General features: G+C 40.6%; 1 protein-coding gene across 15 annotated transcripts in view; it reads left to right on the top strand.

Moving 5' to 3' along the window:
- The first annotated feature begins 248 nt into the window (after positions 1-248).
- The window catches only part of ADAM22 (ADAM metallopeptidase domain 22), a 245400-nt gene continuing 225353 nt past the window's right edge, over positions 249-20295 (top strand). For 5 of the 15 annotated variants that reach the window (XM_060020586.1, XM_060020588.1, XM_060020589.1 and 2 more), the window contains exons 1-2: positions 250-519; positions 973-1130. In XM_060020586.1, coding sequence (XP_059876569.1) covers positions 435-519; positions 973-1130 — 243 coding nt within the window. In that variant the 5' untranslated portion in view covers positions 250-434. Of the gene's footprint in view, positions 520-972; positions 1131-20295 lie in introns of all 15 variants that reach the window. The other 10 variants (XM_060020590.1, XM_060020591.1, XM_060020599.1 and 7 more) reach the window with 4 other exon arrangements.

Genomic DNA, 20295 nt, shown 5'->3' with positions numbered 1-20295 from the left:
GCGACAGTCCGCGCCGTCTTGGAGATGAGCGCGAAGTGGAGAGAGAACTACATTTCCCAGCTGACTCTCGTGCGCGCGCCCCTGCCCGCGCACGGAGGAGAGTGCACCCGGCGCTCGCTCCCCGCCGAGCTCTCGTCGCCCGCCGGAACCTCTGCCAGGGGATGAGGTGGGTGGCGCTAGAAACCACTTAGCTACAGCCAACCGCCCAATGCAGCACTCGCTCGCTCCCCCCGCCAACGGAAGCTCCCGCGGAGCACAATGCAGCACTGAGGCAGCGCCGCGGTGGAGGCTGCAGCGCCGCGGTCGCCGCAACACCGGCCGAGGCTGGGAGGGGGCGGCCCAGGCGAGCCGGGGCCGCGGGGCGCGGGATCCGGACGCGGCTGCCCGGGCATGAGGAGCTGAGCGTCTCGGGCGAGGAGGGCTGAGGCTGCACCATGCAGGCGGCGGCGGCTGTATCCGTGCCCTTCTTGCTGCTCTGCGCCCTGGGGACCTGTCCCCCGGCGGGCTGCGGCCGGGCAGGTAAGTTCGCCGCCCTCTGTGGCTCCAGGACGTACCATTTTCCGGGCATCTTTGCAGCCCTCAAGCGCATTCGTAAAGAGGCATCCCCATTTCCCGAGTGCGTAGGGAGATTTTTTTGTTTTTTTAGAAGGGTGGAGAGAAGTGAAGCAAAAATACGGTGTGGATGCATTAGAAGCTTTAGGTCAAATGCCTGTTTTTCTTCTGAAGTAAAAGAGGAATGAGGAGGATGGGAGAGGGGTGCTCTGCTTCTGGGCCCCGATCCTGGATGCTGTCAGATTAGCTGGTCCAAGGCTCTGCGTCTTGTGTCTCTGCATCCTTACCAGATGGGGTCCGGGAGGGGGAGGTGGGATCTTCATAAGGGAGACGTTGGACCGCAGGATGGACGATTGTGGGTCAGGGTAATTATTTTCGCCTTTTCTCCCCAATTCCTCCTTCCCCCTTTCCTGCCTGGAGGAGACGCCTCGTTGACGGAGCTGGAGAGGAGGGAAGAAAACCGGTTCCTGGAGCGCCAGAGCATCGTGCCACTCCGGCTCATCTACAGCTCGGGCGAAGACGAAACTGGGCACGACGCGCTCGATACGCGGGTGCGGGGCGACCCCGGCGGCGGGCAGGTGAGAGGCGTGGTGATGGGGGTGGTCCTCCGCGCGGCCCGGCCCACCCCGACCCCGCGTTTGCTCTCCGTTGCCCTGGAGATGCAATGTCTTGGGTGAAACCAGTGCAATTCTAATGCGAGTCATGCGTGGCGCTCCCTGTGCAAAAAAGAAGAGAAAGGGGCAACAAACCCCAAAAGAGCCACAGGCCGGGGGCTTTGCTTTGTGCGGGTTGCCTCCAGTTGTGTGGCAACCTGAGCGAAGGGGCGGAGACCCTCTCACCTCTGCCAGGCAAAAGCCATGCATAGGCAAGAAGGGATATAATATTTGAGAAGGATTTGCATCATCATTATTGTTGTTGTGGTTGTTTTAATTTTCAGAGAGAAGACTTTATGTGATTTAAGCCAAGATTGGTACTGTAGGAAAATTGGAAAAACAAGCCTAGACATCCCTAACTAAACTCAAACCTTAAAATTAAGCTGAACTGCAAGGTTCTCAGCTCACTCAATTTGTGGACATCAGAGACGTACCCATTCACCTCCACCTTCCAGAAAAGGTGTCCGGCTCCCCCCTTTCTTCATTGGTAGCAGTCCTCTGGGTGTAATTAGGGCCCTGTTGCTTATTGGGCATTTATAAAGTATGGTTTTAAATAAAAATCTAACTGCCGTTTACCCATATTTAGGTCAATATCACACATCCACAGATATACTTGAAAATTATTTTGAATTTACTGGTTAATAAGTAAATATTTGGGGGCTATGTAAGCATTTTTTGTATTTACATGTATCAATCTGGCAACCAGTTCACCCACCTGTAAGTACATATTAAGGTAGAACTTGTTCATGTAGTTGAAAATTTTGCACACTTCACTGAAGCAAAGGCAAGCTGAACATTTTCACATGTATAAATATATTCTTAATATTTTAAAATGTATCTTGATGATGTGATACTCAGTAATTTATCTGTAAGTGTAAAATAAGTAAAAATAGAAAAATACTACTTAAATCTGTATTTGTAGCCAAGTACTTAGTTCTGTTAACATTTTAACATGATAGAAATTAATTTAAAGGGCTATAGTAATATCCATTAGTTACATTATTATAGTAGAAAATCTAATATGCCAAGCATTAATGAAGAATCCCATCATTTGAATTGTTTGGTAAATACCTATTTTATTTATTTTTTATTTGAATTTTATTTACTTATTTGAATTAATGTTTGAATTAACCTTTTCCATTTTGACTTTTTTCCATAGTAAGACTGAAAAAGCATAGGACACTGTCTTATTTTTCAATACATTAGAATTATTTCTGTAGAGGAATATTCTCATGCTCAGTTACAACTTTTGATTATAAAAAATTTCAAACACACACACAAAAGTAGACAATTATAATGGACTCCCAGCTTCAACCATTAGCATCTCATAGCCAATCTCGTTTTATCTACATCCTACCTATTTTTTCTCCCTTTCTGTATTATTTTGAAGCAAATCATATCATTTCAGTTATAAAATTTCACTATGCACCTCTAAAAGATGAAGATTTTTTAGAAAATGTAACCATGATATTATCATAGCTAATATGTATTAAATATATAAATGTGTTAAATATATGTAAATATATAAAATATATAAATACTATATATATATTTAAGTTTGTTTGATCCGGGACCCAGATAATGTCTATAAACTGCAATTAGGTTTTTTTTTGATTTTAAAGTCTCTTTAATGCATGGTTTCCCCCTCCATTTCCTTGCTTTTTTCCATGCAATTTATTCGTTGAAGATGTGGGGTCTTTTATCCAGTAGAGTCTTTCACAATCTGAATTTTTACTGATATAGACAGTGCTTTAAAACAAGTCACAAGGAGTTTCTCAGAGAGGAAGAAAGTAGAGATGCAGAAAATGCTGCAGGATTGCACCTCTAAACTCCGGAGTCTCTGTCTCATGCTGGTGATGTCTTTAGGTACCCTCTGCCCTTCTCTGTGTTGGTAAAGACCACCACTCTTGGACAACAGGCAGTCAGTCCTCCTTTTTCTCCCCATTTCTGAAATACCACTTCTGTAGATTTTTTGGTTCCTAGGCTTCTCTACTTGGGGCAGAAGATACTTGGGGCCTGTGCAGCTTCTACTTCCTATAAGAATAAACCTCACTATTGAGAAGAATGACTCTGGCTTTTGGTGAGGTGTGAATGAATCGGTAGGATTTAGGTTAAACAGTGTGAGTAGATTATTCATTCAAGTCAGAAATGACAGTGAAGATCCTGTCTTATCATCAAAGTAATTATGACAAGCAATTATCTCACATGGTGAGATATACATAGTGCATCTGGTTGGATGCCTGGATCACCTGGGAGCTGTAGCAGTTTACCATGCTCCTCAACTACAGTTAGTGATTACTGACTAGTAGGACTGAATCTGGCAGTTAGAGTTGTAAAGACTTAGTTGTCATAAGCCAACACTTCCTACAGTTAGGAAACTAAGGAGTGGTCCTGCAATTTGTCATTTCTTGTTTCGTTGAGAGCTGTCATTGAACCCCAAAACATAAGTTAATTCTGTATGGACCTTGTTATTTCTTTGGTGATTAAAATAGACATAATTTATACTCATAAATATGTTTAGCAACTTCCTTTCTACTTCAGAAATAAAATTAGGATGTTTTTCTATCAGCTCACAAAGGTATATATTGATTTGTTTATTTGTTTATTAAAAAGGCATTTATATACTTGAGCTCATACTGTGTACCAATTTTTTGCAAGACCCTGGGGATTAAGAGATAAAAGACCCAGTTCTAGCCTTTAAGGAATTTACAGACAGGTAGGAAGACGGATGAATGGATAGGCAATTACACTCTGTACTTGTGTGTGATTTTCTGGAGGTGATCACAGAGAGCTGTGGAAGAGAGAAGACAGTGCTTAACTCAGGTGAGCAGTCAGGGCTCTCAGAGAGAGGTGTTACCTGAGCTGTGTTTTGAGGGTGAGTAGGAAGTGGCCAAATTAAAGGGAAGGGGTGGGCATATCAAACAGAAGGGGCAGGAGGTACATGGGCATGTGACATCAAGACACATTTTAAACTGCAAATAGTTAGGATTTAAGGGACAGATGAAACAAAACAGGAAACCAGAAAATAGATGCTGCAGCACCTTCATGACTTGCTGAGGAATTTGGACTTGTCCTGAAAGCGATTCAAGGATTTCAGTAAGGAGAGTTACTGACCAGATTCATGTTGCCGTGGAATAACCCTAATTGTTAGAAATGAATAATCTTTTTGTTTTGCTGCATTGGGTCTTCGTTGTTGTGCGTGTGCTTTCTCTGGTTGCGGCAAGCGGGGGCTACTCTTCATTGCGGTGCATGGGCTTCTCATTGCGGTGGCTTCTCATTGCAGAGCACAGGTTATAGGCGTGTGGGCTTCAGTAGTTGTGGCACGCGGGCTCAGTAGTTGTGACTCGCGGGCTCTAGAGCACAGGCTTAGTAGTTGTGGCGCGGGTGCTTAGTTGCTCCGCGGCATGTGGGATCTTCCCAGACCAGGGATCGAACCCATGTCCCCTGAATTGGCAGGCAGATTCTTAACCACTGCGCCACCAGGGAAGTCCCAGAAATGAATTATCTTAATTTCAAAGGCTGAGTGAAAGTGGTTGTTCACTTTAATTCATTGTTAAATGCCAATTCACATACTCAAGAACTAAGTATGTGAACTCAATTCACATACTTAAGAACTAAGTTCTTAAGCTTGTAAGAACTTAGTTACTAAGTATACTTAGCTGCTTAGTATAAATGAGTTAATATTTATAAAGCACTTAGAACAGTGCTGCATATTCTGTAAGCACTATATGAGTTTTTGTTAAATAACATTAACTCCCCCAGGCTGCTTGAGTACTGTTTAGAAATTTTATGACATTGCCTTAATGCAAAATGGTGCCCTAATTACCTGAATTTAACACATTCCTAGAAGTTACAAATTACTCGAATTTACATAAGTGGCATCTTAACAGTTGTAGAGATGGAAGAAATGTTATAAGTCATCTAATCTCATTCAAGAATCACTTCTCACCAGGTAAGATAGAGCTATTAACCTAGAACTGTGATGGTATAAGACATCTTAATTTTACTTTTAATGTGTCCTTACTTCAGTTTTCATCACTAAATGGAACTGCACAGTTATATTTTTGGAAAAAATTTTAATATTTTAGTTCTGTGGAAATACTGGCAGTTTGATTGGTGTGAAATAATCATTCTGTTTGTATGAGTCCATATTGTAAAAGATTTCTGTACTATCTGGCCAGTTACTTGAACGCATACTTTATTTTTATCCTGAATCAGATGATCAGCCCGTACTGAAAGCTTATTGTGCCATGAAGGTCTAGAAATGGTAGTCAAAGAAATTATATTTGATTGTGGGTAACCTTGCCGTCCTTCGTCTGCCTAGTCTGAAGTAATTTCAGCCCTGTAAAATAGCACTCAGAGCTAGAATATTCAAAGTATTTCAGTCTTCCTTTCCTCTGACTTGAAATGTTTTGTGCTGAAAAAATTGTATGTTGCAGATAATAGGATAAAATATATTTTTAATTGGACACCCATGTGGGCAAAATATCACCTACTGAGTCCTACTGTTGGTTTGATACTGATGATCACAAAATTCCTGTTTCTAAGAGTGAGCACCTTAATGGTTACTCCTTCTTTGCTAGCCAGGCATGATAGTTTTACTGTAGCATCAGAGGTTATTTGGCGGTTTACTTTGCTGTGTGGTCACCCCATACATTTTCAATAATTTGTTTTGCAGCCAGGAATTGCTTTTCTCTACAAGTAGCAGAATTTCTTTTTGTCAGAAGTCTTTATTGCCGGTGAATAGAGGGGCTACTTATTTTTCTATCTCATTCCCTGGAAGGTGTTGTAAGCTTCTCAAGTAGTCAAGTGCCAAGAACATAGATCTACCATTTATTATAGTTTTGATAATCAGTAATGAATGGGGAAATGCAAGATGGTCGCAGGATGGCAAGCAGTAGCTGTGCTCCATTCGTTTTTTAAATAATTAATTAATTAATTAATTTTTGGCTGCGTTGGGTCTTCGTTGCCATGCACAGGCTTTTCTCTAGTTGCGGCGAGCGGGGGCTGCTCTTTGTTGCAGCGCGCGGGCTTCTCATCGCGGTGGCTTTTGTTGCAGAGCACGGGCTCTAGGCGGGGGGCTTCAGTAGTTGTGGCACGCAGGCTCAGTAGTTGTGGTTCACGGGCTCTAGAGCGCAGGCTCAGTAGTTGTTGTGCGTGGACTTAGTTGCTCTGCAGCATGTAGGATCTTCCTGGACCAGGGCTTGAACCCATGTCCCCTGCTTCGGCAGGCAGATTCTTAACCACTGTGCCACCAGGGAAGTGCCTGTGCTCTGTTCTTATGAATATAATTATCCATATGCCTAAGCATGGATGAGCTGTACTTAAAATTGGGTTGTTTCACTTGGGAGCACTGAGTCAGCTTAACCATAAGTTGTCTGCAGTACTGCTTCCCTGGCGGAAAAGGACTCCTAGGAATTACAGCTTTAGAAGTATTTTGCAAGGATAGCACAAACATCTTCTTTTTTCCTTAATGTGCATTTGTTAAACCTAAGTAGCTCAATATTGATAAAGTTTGCCACCAATCAAAACTTTGTTCCACTGACATAAATAGGAAGGAGACATTTCCCAGCACATTTTTATTCTCCTGTCAACCTTCTCTTACAGTTAAATAGTTAAAGGAAAATAAAATTTAGAATTGTAGGAGTTTTCCTTACATCTTGCTTTTAGTCTATGAGATCCCAATTTGTATATATTTCTTTTGGGCATCTTTGAAATTCTGCCCAGTGGTTTTACCATGCATTCTGTGCACAGAAGAATCTTGTCTTTCATTGCTTCTTTACAGCTACACATGGAAAACTATGAATGACTCTAAAAGCTTATGGGATGATACAAATTGTCCTTAAGTTTTATTTCTTTCCTCTTATTTCAAAGAATGTCAAGTGTTCTATAATTTTTAATGATTAAAGCCCCTTCTAAAAGTACATGGAGGGAGGTCTGCCTTCTTGTCATATAGGGTTAGTAGTACTCTATAACTCCAGTGGGGCCCAGATATTGCCACATTTATCATTGAGGATTATGCATAAGCCCCAAAGGGAAAAAGGATGTTATTAAAAAGAGTGGGGGGAGGGCAGAAGAAGAGGAAGAGACCTTGAGAATGGCAAGAAGGAGGAAGGAAAGAGAAAACCAGGAAAAGAGAAATACTTATAATAGTGTTGTCATGTTATAGTATACACTAAAATATTTAATAATATTTAATAAATGGTAACTCATGTGGTTACTTTTTATGTGCTGAACAGTTTTCTGAATACTTTTGATCTGTACAGTCTCATTACATCCTCACAAGAATCATGTGACAGGTAATATTTAGCTGCAAAATCACAAAGCTGGTAGGTAGCAGAGAGGATATTTGAACCCAGACACTTCAGCTCCACTGCACTGCCTATGTGCTGAAGCACTAGGCTAACCTGGCCTTAGCACAGGAGGTCACCAACATTTCCTTAGATATCTTTCAATGGCACTGGGGTAAAAGATGTCTTACATCTGTCCCATTGGAACTATATATTTCTTGCAGCACTTGAAAATGTTTTTAAAAGTTGTATAGTAGTGAAGAAACTTGCGGAACACGGTAGGAATGCTTCATTTCTACTACCTTGAGAATGAGAATGGAATATATAAAGATATTTAACATTTAAAAGGTTAGAAACACCTCTCAAAGGATGTCTGTTTTGTTTTGGAACTGCATGTGAACATTGATTGTTATAATCTTCCTTCGTAAATCAAAGATTTCAGGATCCAGTTGCCAGTACCAAAATTATACATGCTCTTCTTCTGCTTTAAGTTTCATAAAGCAGAAACATGAAATGTTAAAAAGGAATCCGTGTTTGTGTATCCTTCTCCAAATGAAAAGATACAAAATATCTTTTGTGTCTTCATAGAACAAGTAGCTCTAGAGTCCCAGATGTCAAAGCATTCAGGTCAAAGACATATGTAATAATAACCAAAATGATAGTTTCTGTGAACATCTAGCTGGATGTGTTTACTTTGGTAATAAAAGCATTAGAAAGCAAATATTGAGGGAAAGAGTTAAAAATAAGAATTAATATTTACTGAATATTTACCATGTGTTAGACACTGTGCTGAGCGATTTAAATGTGTTATCTCTCATTATGAGGTAGATATTATTATACCCATTTTATAGATGAGGAAACTGAGGCTTAAGGAAGCTAATTAACCAGCCCAAGGTCATACAACTGACAAGTAGTAGAATTGGGTTAAGAATTGTCAAAGAAAATGTTAGAGATCCACATAAAATAAGCCTCTTGTAATCTTTCTTATTTAACATGTGGTTACTGTGTCATCAATGTATTGGAACAGACCTAACATTTCTTTAAAACTCTTGGCCCTGCCCTGGTCTCCTCCCTCACTAGCTTCATTCAGGGGTGAATTGATGTCCTGTTTCACACTTGTTCTATGTCTTCATTTCTAGAAATGGGTATAATTTCTACCTCTACCTCAGATATTCTTTTAACCACATGGAAATATCTGAATCTTCTTCTAAATGGCAGCAGAGAACATCTGCACTCTGAATACTCGTTGGAGTTTAATCTGCCAGAAATTCACTTAACAGAAACTATTTATGGAGAATTATCATCTATTCCTCCATAGTGCATTCTGGGGTGGGAGTATTTTAAAAAGTCTCTCCAGGGGATTCCAGTTTGTACCCAGGGTCTAGGAGCTCTTTGTATTCTCAAGGTTTAAGATATTTTTTCTTAAATCTTCTTGGATTTCAGTTAGTCACAAGGGAGTTTGGTATCTGAATTGGTATCAGTTTTCTCAGGCACTTCCCTGACCTCTTCACCTTCCAGGCTTTTCTAAAGGATATTTTGAAGGACATTGTAAGAAATATTCCTGAGAAACCAGTTACATTATTCATTGAAGTCTTGGAGAACATTACACATGGTGTCTCAGCGTGACCAAGAGGAGAGATCTATCTTGTAACTGTGTTTCCTTCCTTGACTTGGATGCCAAAAGTTTCAAGGCGAATTGTGTCCTCTTCCAAAGCGGAAGTCCCAGCATAAGTTTTCATAGCAGCTTCATTCCTAGCTCATTGTCCTGTTCTTTCTCATCATCCCTATTTCAATGCAAAAGTCATCTGAAATCTCTCTCGACTAGTGATAATTTATCAACCTGGGAAGTCATAACTGTGCACATTTTCAAGCGCACGTTAGACTAAATTAATATTAGGCTTAAAAAAAGTGATCTCAACAGGTTTCCTCTGTCCACTTTTCTAAAGTATTCCCATTCCACTCCCCTCCTTGTCACCATTAGTCTTTTTCCTTCCTAGCACTTGACATTCTTTTTTTTTTTTTGCGGTACTCGGGCCTCTCACTGCTGTGGCCTCTCCCGTTGCGGAGCACAGGCTCCGGATGCGCAGGCTCAGCAGCCATGGCTCACCAGCCTAGCCGCTCCGCGGCATGTGGGATCCTCCCGGACGGGGCACGAACCCATGTCACCTGCATCGGCAGGCGGACTCTCAACCACTGTGCCACCAGGGAAGCCCCTGACATTCTTTTTAACGATTGACTTCTTTATTGTCTTTCTTTCAGTATGCCATCACTGGATGGTAAACTACATGAGAATAGTGATCTTGTCTGTTCCGTCACCACACATCTCCACTGCCTAGAGCAGTGACTGGCACAGAGTTGGTGCTTAATAAATATTTATTGAATTAAAGAGTTTTCCGTCTCCCCTGGGTTCCTCATCTACTTAAAAATTTTATTTTATCTTGTAATTGTCCACATAAAACAAGCTGAAATCTTTTTTGGAATAAGGTTGGGCTCCATATGAATAAATGCATGAATAATTTTAGTCTTTTCAAATATTGAATTTACAACCCCTTTGATAATGACAATTATTTGACACAGAAATGGAGTTCAATATGCTGTATTTTTAAAAATATGAAAACATCATATAGAAAAACTGATTTTAAACTTCTAGGTGTCCTTTACTTTTTTTTTTGCGGTACGTGGGCTTCTCACTGTTGTGGCCTCTCCCTTTGCGGAGCACAGGCTCTGGACGCGCAGGCTCAGCGGCCATGGCTCACGGGCCTAGCCGCTCTGCGGCATGTGGGATCTTCCCGGACCGGGGCATGAACCTGTGTCCCCTGCATCGGCAGGCGGACTCTCAACCACTGCGCCACCAGGGAAGCCCGGTGTCCTTTACTTTTTGATTTTACCTTCTGGTTGCTTTTAAGACAGAAATCTGTTTTCCCTAGAGCAGAGTATTATATATAACTTGATTTTGAAGATAAAATTTAAAATGTTGTACCATGATTCAGAAATATCAGCAGTTCTAAAGCTAGACAGAGAAAGAGTAAGGAGCTTTAATCCTTTCCTCCTCCTGCTCCATCCTGTCTCACAATCTATTTGTTGTTTGTATTGAAACGATGTTTCAGAATCATATTCATCTGTAAGGGTAAATCAACATTTTTATTCTCCTTTTTAAAAATCAATTTTGTATGAGGGAATTTTAGCACTTAGCAGTAGTTGCCCTTTTGCTGCATTTTTTTTTTTTTTTTTTGGTCCCAAGTAAGGAACATTAGATGACTCTTTGAAGATGGGAAATCGATGATACTTCCCTGAAGCTAGACCTCAAGAGCTCACATTTTGCAAGTCGTTTTAAAATTTTCTGCCCAAGGCAGTAGAACCGGTTGACAGTTTTCTTCGACCTCTTATTCTGTTTGGCACTGAATCATGCCTCTAACTGGTCAATTTCTATTCTTATGTTTTTTGTTTTTTTTTAATTTGCCTTTTAAGCAGGGTTCTTTGGGAGAAATTGCCTTCATTTCCTCCTCTAGTGAGGTGAGGATTTTGGGGTCAGGCTGGTACACACCAGTTGCTACTCCTGATCAGAGCTCAAGCTTTGCTCTCAGTGGTTTCTCTTTCTTTGGATTAGACAGCAAGATGCTGCACAGAGAGCTGCCACTTCATAGACCTGGTGTCCATGAATTCCCTGGTGGATTTTTAATGCCTTTGGACTATCCTGTCAGGAGTCTGGCCTGGAACCTAGCTGTGGACCCATAGCAGTCAAGGTTATGCAGGGTAGTATTAACCTAGGGTAGGCTGGAGTCGTAGCAGTTTGCAGAAGAGTAATCTTGGGTCATCAGGCCATGGGGCAGGAGCAGGCTATGGGTAAAAGGGTAGTGGAAGGCGAGGCTCAGGGAAGTAAAAAAAAAAATCAGGTCTAGAGAGGGTCCACTGGGTCCACTGTGCCAGCTCAGTCCAGTATCCTCCTGGCTCAGCTAGAGAGAGTAACCTGAAAAATTCTGAGAAACTTTCTGAGTTTTTGATCTCAGCCCATTTGAGGTTTCAGGGGTTGGCTCCACTCTTGACTCAGGTCTCGTGTTTTTTTTTTTTAACCGTGTGTGTTTTAGCCAGACTCGCTCTAATGGCCCTTGGGATTGTTTCCACGCCCTCAGGAGCTTTAAGTGTTTGGTTCAGCGGGAGGGACCACTTTCTCCTCCTTCTGCCCTCGTACTCCTGTCCCCCTCCCTCTTCCTCCACTTCATTCTCTTCTCCGCCTCCTCTTCCTCCTCTTCTTCTCCTCCTTCCTATTCTTCTTCTTCTTTATTCCTTATTTTCCCTCCTTCCTTCCTCCCCCAAGATCATATTCTTCACTGGTCTTGTCTAAGGCTCTGCAGGCTAGTGGGAGGGGGCTTTCAGGGGCCCGCTCTTTTCCCCACTAACGTAGTTCAGACTGCAGACTGTGCCTGCCCTGGATCAGGAGATGACACTTACATAAAGATTGATTTCCTAACTCATGTGACAGCTGATGCTCTGAAAAATCACACTTAGTTTGTGCAAAATGGGCAACAAGCTCATTTTACATGGCATGTGGTACGTGTTTAAAAAAAATGTATGTTAATAATGGAAGAGTGTTTGTAAGTGGGAGTTTGGAAAATTTGTTCTTATTGAGATGGATAATTTTGGTGTCAGTCTCCATTTGCTATAAATAGTGGGTTATTTTCAAGATTAGTTTGGTATCACCTGCAGTTTAGCAATAGTTAGGAGTACTTTGATGTGCTTTTCAAGAAAACTTTAGGGAAGTGTTTAAGAAGAAGAATGGGAACTTTTTTTTACAGATACATTAACAAATTTACCATTGTGTTAAGTAATCAAGCCATCATTTCTTAGAAAGAGTTTTATTGACTATGATAGAAACTTAAACATCTTTGAAGGTAATGGAAGTTTTGATGCAGGACAGGAAAATCATTCTTATGTTTTACAAAAGTATACAGCTTGTTTAGCTATAAATAGCACACTGCTTTTTTTCAAACTGATTTCCTCATAAAAGTACCTGAAAGCTTGGACAGATATTGATTGATAAGAAGATGGGCAAAATTCAAGTTGTGTTCATTGCTATCACCAAAGGTGAAGCCATTTCTGACTGGATGAGTGACTAGAGACGAGGCTATTTCACCGTGGTGTGTAGCAACTTTTGTTGGTCCTCAGCATCCTCCAGGATAAAAAGAGGTGCTGAGATACTATGAATTTTTCATTTAATTTAATTTCTGAGGTAAGTTTAGCATGATGTCCTTAGAGTTCTTAATGATCTTGCATGGACAATGTTCTCTCATAATTAATGAAGGGAAGGTACTATTCATTCATAACTTAACCAATTTAATATGAAATCTACTTGAGGTCATTGACTAATGAGTTTTTTAGGACTTTTTTTAAGTGTTCTGATTATGAAATCATGAAGTTTGCAGTTGTCCCGGGGTGACGGGGTAAGAATTATTTCATTTTAATTTAGGGAAAAACATGGTGTGAGGGCATAAATAAAAAAATACCCATTTTTATTTCTTCCCAGCGTTGAGCTCAGAGCCTTGTACATAGCAAGTGCTCAAAAAGCAAATGAGAACTGGATGACATCATTGATGCCATGACTTAGAGAGCCCTGTTCCATTCTTATGCCTCTAGACCCCTGTTGTTATATCAGGTTTTCCCTGGTCGATTATTTTTATTCTTTTCTCTCATCTCTTTCTTTTCTCATTTCTCAGTTCAGGCTCTGTCACGTTCCTGTTGCCTCTTTCCATTTATTGTTTTCCTGTGAACATAGCCTTGCTCTGTTCACTTTCCCTATGACCCTTGGTTTATTTTGTATTTTTTCCCCTACTCTCTTTCTGTCAAATGCCTCTTTTTCTCTTAGCAACTAAAGTAAAAACAAGTCTCTGAAAGGTTATTTATATTCAGTGTTGGGAACCATCCCTGTTGCCTGTTGCTGGACTGACTTATTTTGGGATTTGCAAAATGTGTTATAGTTCAACAAGCTTCCCACTCTACTACTTACCTTTAAACCTGTTTTTAATGTGTTTTTTCTTTTTCATTTGTTGTTTCTTTTATTCCCCTTAAATTGTCCCTCACTCATTCTCTTCTTTGGGTGTGGATTGCAGTGAGTTTCACTTCTGCTCTTTGCTGTTGGAATAGTCGCCTTCCGCAAATCATTCTCCTTGTTCTCTCTGCTCATAATCCCCTGGACTTAAACTCTGAGTTATGTGTCTGGTCCATCCTCCACAATTTCTGAGCGTGTCACTTCTCAGAGTCTTCCAGAGGGGTCCATTGCTCCATTGCTGCAGGATTCAGACTCAGCATTGAGCAATGACGAGGCACTTTTACAGGTATACTAATAGTTCAACTTGCCTCACAGGCTTGGCATAAAATTATTCCTGCTCGTGTGTGTTTGTTGGTGCAGGGGTATTGGTGCACTGATCGTTTGGGTGGGTTAATAGAAGGTGTCCCCATGAGATGGACCCTAATGTTGGGCTGGAGCTTTGTCATTCGTTTTCACCATTATTTATTCACTGCTTAACACTCTGCCTGATGGATAGGTGGTACTCAGCCAATATTTATGGTCTGCCTTTGTTTCAATTTTCAATCTCAAAGATGCAGAAAAAGTGTTCTGTGACCATTTATGTTCTTCTGATGTATTTCCAACCATCACAGTATTTCTTTCCTCCGGATTGTTAAAATCTTTTGTTGGGATGGGTTCGAGAGGAGCACGGGCCTCCTTCCACATTTATACCTTATCCCTGACCTCTTTCTTCCCCTTCCCTCCGCGTACATTCTTTTTTTATTATTATTGAAAAATTTTTTTTTTCCCTCCGCGTACATTCTTGCCGGCCCAACAGAGCCACCCTGTCTATATAGAACGCCCAGGTTCTGTGAGGATCCCATCACGGTGAGCACCTGAACTGCAGTAGCTGTCCCCCTTGCTTCACGTGTGAGGCACGGCCGTGAGGATAGGAGAGAGAAGACTGGAGAAAGCAGTGGGAACTTGGACAATGATTGGCAGACTGATATTCTACCATATAAAGCTGCCTTGCTATCTCCCGGCTGCTTTAATCACTGTGACAAAATCATTCATGTCAGTTTCTAGCCCTGTCTCTCCCAACACAAATAAATCCAAGCTATTTAACCTTTGTGTGTGACTTTATTCATCAGACTTTGCCATTTGCTGCCTGGAGCTGCATTTTCTTTAAGACAATGATGTCTGTCTTCTTGGAAAGTGACATATAGTATTTCTGATAGTTCTGAACTCGTATGACATATTTAGCTAAGGAGTTTTTCTGATATTTGTTCGTGGAGTTTTGATTTTTTTTTTGAACCAAGGACAGCATCCTCTTTTTCTCCCTGTAACTAAGCCTCCAATACTTTCTTGTCTAATATTTTGTTTTATTTTTATTTTTTTCTCAATCTTTACCTCCCTATCGTGGACTAACAAGTTAATATAAAATATTTACTTTCTGGAATTTCCCTGGCCATCCAGTGGTTAAGACTCTGCACTTCCAATGCAGGGGGCACGGGTTCAATCCCTGGTTGGGGAACCAAGATCCCACATGCCAAGTGGCAAAAAACAAACAAACAAAACTCCAGGGAATTATGCTGAGTAAAAAATATTTGCTTCCTTTATTTCTTAGGTGGTAGATACTACTCTTATAGAACTATTACTCTATGAAACCTCCATGCTCTAAAAGATATGCACGTTTGATTTAAATCAGAAAACACACCACTTGAGAATAGCCACTTTGGTATAAGTAGAGACCCTAGAGAGGGATGGCCCTCTGAGCTGTTTTCAAGCATTAATATCATAGTGTGAATGAAGGATTGATCTGAAAGTAGGTTTATGATGAGAAAAGAAAGTAAGGGCTTGTGTCAGGAAGGGGGTCCCATGTCAAAATGTTAAGATTAAGTAAGTGGCCCACAAAAATGAACTCTTTAACATGACTTCAGCTGATTTAGTATAATCTCAGGAACAAAATAATTCATATTTTCATTATATATAGTTATAAGGCCATTATTGAAGTATAATTTGCATACCATAGAATTCACCCATTTAACATTAGTGTACAATTCAGAGTTTATTAGTATATTCAAGCAATTGTGCAAGCATCACCATAGTCAGTTTTAAACATTTTCCTCACCTTAAAAAGAAATCCCATACACATTCCCCAGACTCTCTCCCGCCCTGCCTAGCTGCACCCCCAGCCCTGGGCAACCACTAATCTACTTTCTGTCTTTATAGCTTTGCCTATTCTAGACATTTCATAAAATGGAATCATAGACTATCTGGTCTTTTGTGACTGGCTTCTGTTACTTAGCATAATGATTTCAAGGTTTATCCATGTTGTAGCATGCGTTTTTACCTCATTCCTTTTTTAAAAAAAGTTATTTATTTTATTTATTTATTTTTGTCTGCGTTGGGTCTTCGTTGCTGCGCCCAGGCTTTCTCTAGTTGCGGTGAGTGGGGGCTACTCTTTGTTGTGGTGTGTGGGCTTCTCATTGCAGTGGCTTCTCTTTGTTGTGGAGCACAGGCTCTAGGCGTGTGGGCTTCAGTAGTTGTGGCATGCGGTCTCAGTAGTTGTGGCTCGCAGGCTCTAGAATGCCGGCTCAGTAGTTGAGGCGCAGGGGCTCAGTTGCTCCGCGGCATGTGGGAATCTTCCTGGACCAGGGCTCGAACCTGTGTCCCCTGCGTTGGCAGGCAGATTCTTAACCACTGTACCACCACGGAAGTCCCCTCATTCCTTTTTATTGATGAATAACATCCATTATTTATCCATTCACTTTGATGGAGATTTGGGTTGTTTCCACTTTGGGGAAATCATGCATAATACTGCTATGAACATTTGTGTTAAAGTTTTCGTATGAACAAGTGAAAACACACACATACACCAAAGATCAAAAGAAGTGTGTTGTGAAACAATACTTATCCTTGAAGCATGCAGTGTATGCTTTTCATTCTACTCTGTTCTTTGACATTTTCTAAAAAATCCTGGCATGGTTCATTAAAGTGATCTCAGAGCCTTCTAATGGGTCATGATCTGATCCACAGTTTAAAAAACTGTTCTACAGGATTCCTTACAGGGCAGCCTAGCAGTACCTGTGAGGCAGCTCAGGCTAAGGTTTTAAAGATTGAGTCACGTGCCTCCTGGCAGCTTCCAGCTGTTAATTTTTGTTTCTTATAGTTTTCTTGGCAACAGTATTAAAGACATCTCTGTGGCTGTGTTACTCACCCCTGAGCTGTTATGTGTGGCATCAGTGAAATCAGGCACGTGAAGGTGCATATGAAAATTTCTTCAAGACAACTTTTGTTCCTTTTTTTAATTTTAAAAAGCTTATGTTTTGAAATAGTTTAAATATACCAAAAAATAGATAGAATAATGTGACAGACTTTGATTTTCAGTCTCTTATCTTGATGCAGGTAAAGTAATTGAATTCATTCCTTTTTATTGCTGTCTGGCTTACCATTTTATAAACCTACCCTCATCTATGTATTTATTTTCCTGTCAATGGCATTTATAGATTGACCCTGTTTTTTTTTTTTTTTTGCGGTATGCGGGCCTCTCACTGTTGTGGCCTCTCCCGTTGCGGAGCACAGGCTCCGGACGCGCAGGCTCAGCGGCCATGGCTCACGGGCCTAGCCGCTCCCCGGCATGTGGGATCTTCCCAGACCGGGGCACGAACCCGTGTCCCCTGCATCGGCAGGCGGACTCTCAACCACTGCACCACCAGGGAAGCCCGACCCTGATTTTTTGATGTTATAAGCAGTGTATGCCATTAATGTATACATGTGCGTGTGTTTCTGTGGGGCATATATTTAGAAGTGAAATTGTTGATTCTTAGGGTTTGTCCCTTCTCAACTTCTCCACATATTGACAAATCACACAACGATATACCAATTTATAGTCCACCCATGGCGCATGAGAATTTCTGTGTATCCCCATCTTTCTCATCATTTGGAATCATAAGACTTTAAAATTTCTAACAATATTATGGGTGTGAAATAGTGTCTGATTACTTTGCTTTCCATTTCCCTGATGACTAATGAGGTAGAGCACCTTTGGTAATCTGTATTTCTTCCTTTGAATGGCCTAGTTATATACTTTTCCCATTTTTCAAGTGTCTTTTTCTTATTGATTTACAGGCATTTTAAGTGTGTTATGGATTCTCTCCTATTGTTTATCTCTGTTGCAAATACTTTAAAAATTGTGGCTTATCTATTCATTCTCATGGTATCTTTTGTTGTAACAGATTAAAAAAAATTTTCTTGATGTTATCCATATCGATTCTTTTCTACATGATTGTGTTTATGTATTACTATACTACTGCCGAATCTACTATAGTTTTAGAATAAGTCTTCATTTTTAGTAAAACGACTCCCTGATATATAGTTTTCTTCTAAGAAAGTATTGTAGGATGGTGATTAAGAGTTTAAGAACCTGGAATTAGAGTGCATGGATTCAAAGCCCACCTTTGCCACTAACTGCACTTAATTTCTCTAATCCTGAGTTTTTACACCAATAAAATAGGAATAAGAATAGCGCCCAGCTTATATGTTGTGAGGATTAAGGAAATAAAATGCATAAAATTTGTAGCTGAGCATTTGGCCTATGGTAAGGGCTCCGTACATGTTAGCTCTTTTTTTTGTTGTCGTTTTTTTAGCTCCCATAATGATTATATCTTGGTATAAAACTGTTTGCCCAGTTTCTTGTGTACACAGATCACTGGATTTCTTCGATTGTTTTCACAAGAGCTGTGATTTGCATCAAATGTTCCAGGAGGGTAGAACAATTTGTACCCTCGTTCTAATTCTGGGTCCCAGCTTTGGTCTCACTGCATTTTTTCCAGGAATTTAACAAACCAAGTTAATCTTGTCCTCCTACTCCCCCAACCCCCAATATAATATTGGTTCAAACATCAGGTGGGATTTTTTTTTTTAATTAAATGAGTAACAATGCAGCTCCATTACTTTGGGATGGGAAGCATCTCTGCCTTAGTTGAGCCCTCAATAGTCTGTATCCTCATAGGGCTGCTCCCAGCTTGGAAGTGAGGAAAGGAAGGGAGGGCACAACATGAAGAGTTTAACGGGCAGTGAGATAAAGCTTGGACTCATAATTCCCAAACTAGGCTGAGTGTTGGAAGCTATATTTTTAACTTTAGTAGAGGATAGGATGCTCCATTTAATAGCTTGTTTTATTTTATTTTTAAAAAACATGTTCAAAAGACAAAAATCGGGCTTCCCTGGTGGCGCAGTGGTTGAGAGTCCACCTGCCGTTGCAGGGAACACGGGTTCGTGCCCCGGTCCGGGAAGATCCCACATGCTGCGGAGCGGCTGGGCCCGTGAGCCATGGCCGCTGGGCCTGCGCGTCCGGAGCCTGTGCTCCGCAACGGGAGAGGCCACAACAGTGAGAGGCCCGTGTACCGCCAAAAAAAAAAAAAGACAAAAATCTAAGAACTTCAAAAGACAAAAATCTAAGGGAACAGACAGTTGAGGAAGAAGGGCTCCCAGAATTTTATAAAAGGTAGCAGTTATTATAACAAAGACCATTCCTCTTCTGCATTTGAATTATGTTTATGACCACAATCTTAATTTTTAATGTAGTTTTTTAATAACAGCTTTATTGAAATATAATTCATGTACCATAAAATTCATCGTTTTAAAGCATACGATCAGTGGTTTTTAATACAGCTTTTAATGAAACTTTTAGTCATCCTCAGTTCTCAGTTTTCCCTTTCTCTTTTGGCTCTCTACTTTTTGTCATTCTATTGTTTTTGGTCCCATTGTAAACCAGTCGTGATAATCAGTTCCTTTGCTCAGCTTCTTGCTAAGCTGACGCAGCTCAGCATTAGATGTGGCCTTCAGCTCCATGGAAGAACTTCCATTTTCTTGTAGTGGATTCCCATATTTAATAAATATTTTAACACTTAATCAATCAACCATGTGTTCCTGAATTTCCAACAGTTTTCAACAAACAGTCTTTCCAAAATCTGTTATTCCAAAGTTAATTGTTTGTGTTATTTCTCTTTCTCAAGAAATAATTGGGTTAGAAGAAGCCCATATGCTTTTCTTTTAGCATCATATGCTTACTGCAGAAAGTGTTCAGCAAGAGCAGCTCCAGGTGCAGATATTATTGTTGCTGGTGGTGTGTGTGTGTGTGTGTGTGTGTGTGTGTGTGTGTGTGTGTATCTGTCTGGAGAGTCTTCGTGGAATAGCCCATCTCCATAGGGCCATTGAGTCTGTTTTAGTTCTCACATTTCGCTCAATGAGAGAAAAAGCTACACTTGTCTCTGCACCTTCTGGCCCTTGTGCAGTTGGGTATTTTAGTTATGTTTGAGCTATTAATCATGCCTTTTTATAGCTCCTGTTCTCTGCAGCGTGTTTTCACTAGAACTAGAGATTCTTGATTTCTCTTTTCCTTGTTCTATCTTTGAATAATGAGGGAACTGAGAAGACTGAAAATATTTAATAGACTTAGATTCCTGTTCCTTTTATGATAAAGTTTAAACTTGCCCGATTTGCTATTAAAATTTTTCCATTGGTTCTTTTATTTTTCAGATTAAGGCTCAATAACTGTTTTGGGCAATTTTAACATTGTGTGTGTGTGTGTGTGTGTGTGTGTGTGTGAGAGAGAGAGAGAGAGAGAGAGAGAGAGAGATGGAATTAATTCCTGTGATTTGGTTTTTGAACTGACGTTTAAAAAATTTACTCCCCAAATATTTATTGAGGATCTGCTACAGGCGGGCACTATCTGACTTCTTATGATACATCAATGAATTAAAAAAAAAAAATTGTTTCTTCATGGGACTTATGT

Source organism: Delphinus delphis, chromosome 9 (genome assembly GCF_949987515.2).
Source record: "Delphinus delphis chromosome 9, mDelDel1.2, whole genome shotgun sequence".
NCBI classification, from domain to species: domain Eukaryota; kingdom Metazoa; phylum Chordata; class Mammalia; order Artiodactyla; family Delphinidae; genus Delphinus; species Delphinus delphis.
This window is presented reverse-complemented; position numbering and strand designations above follow the sequence as displayed.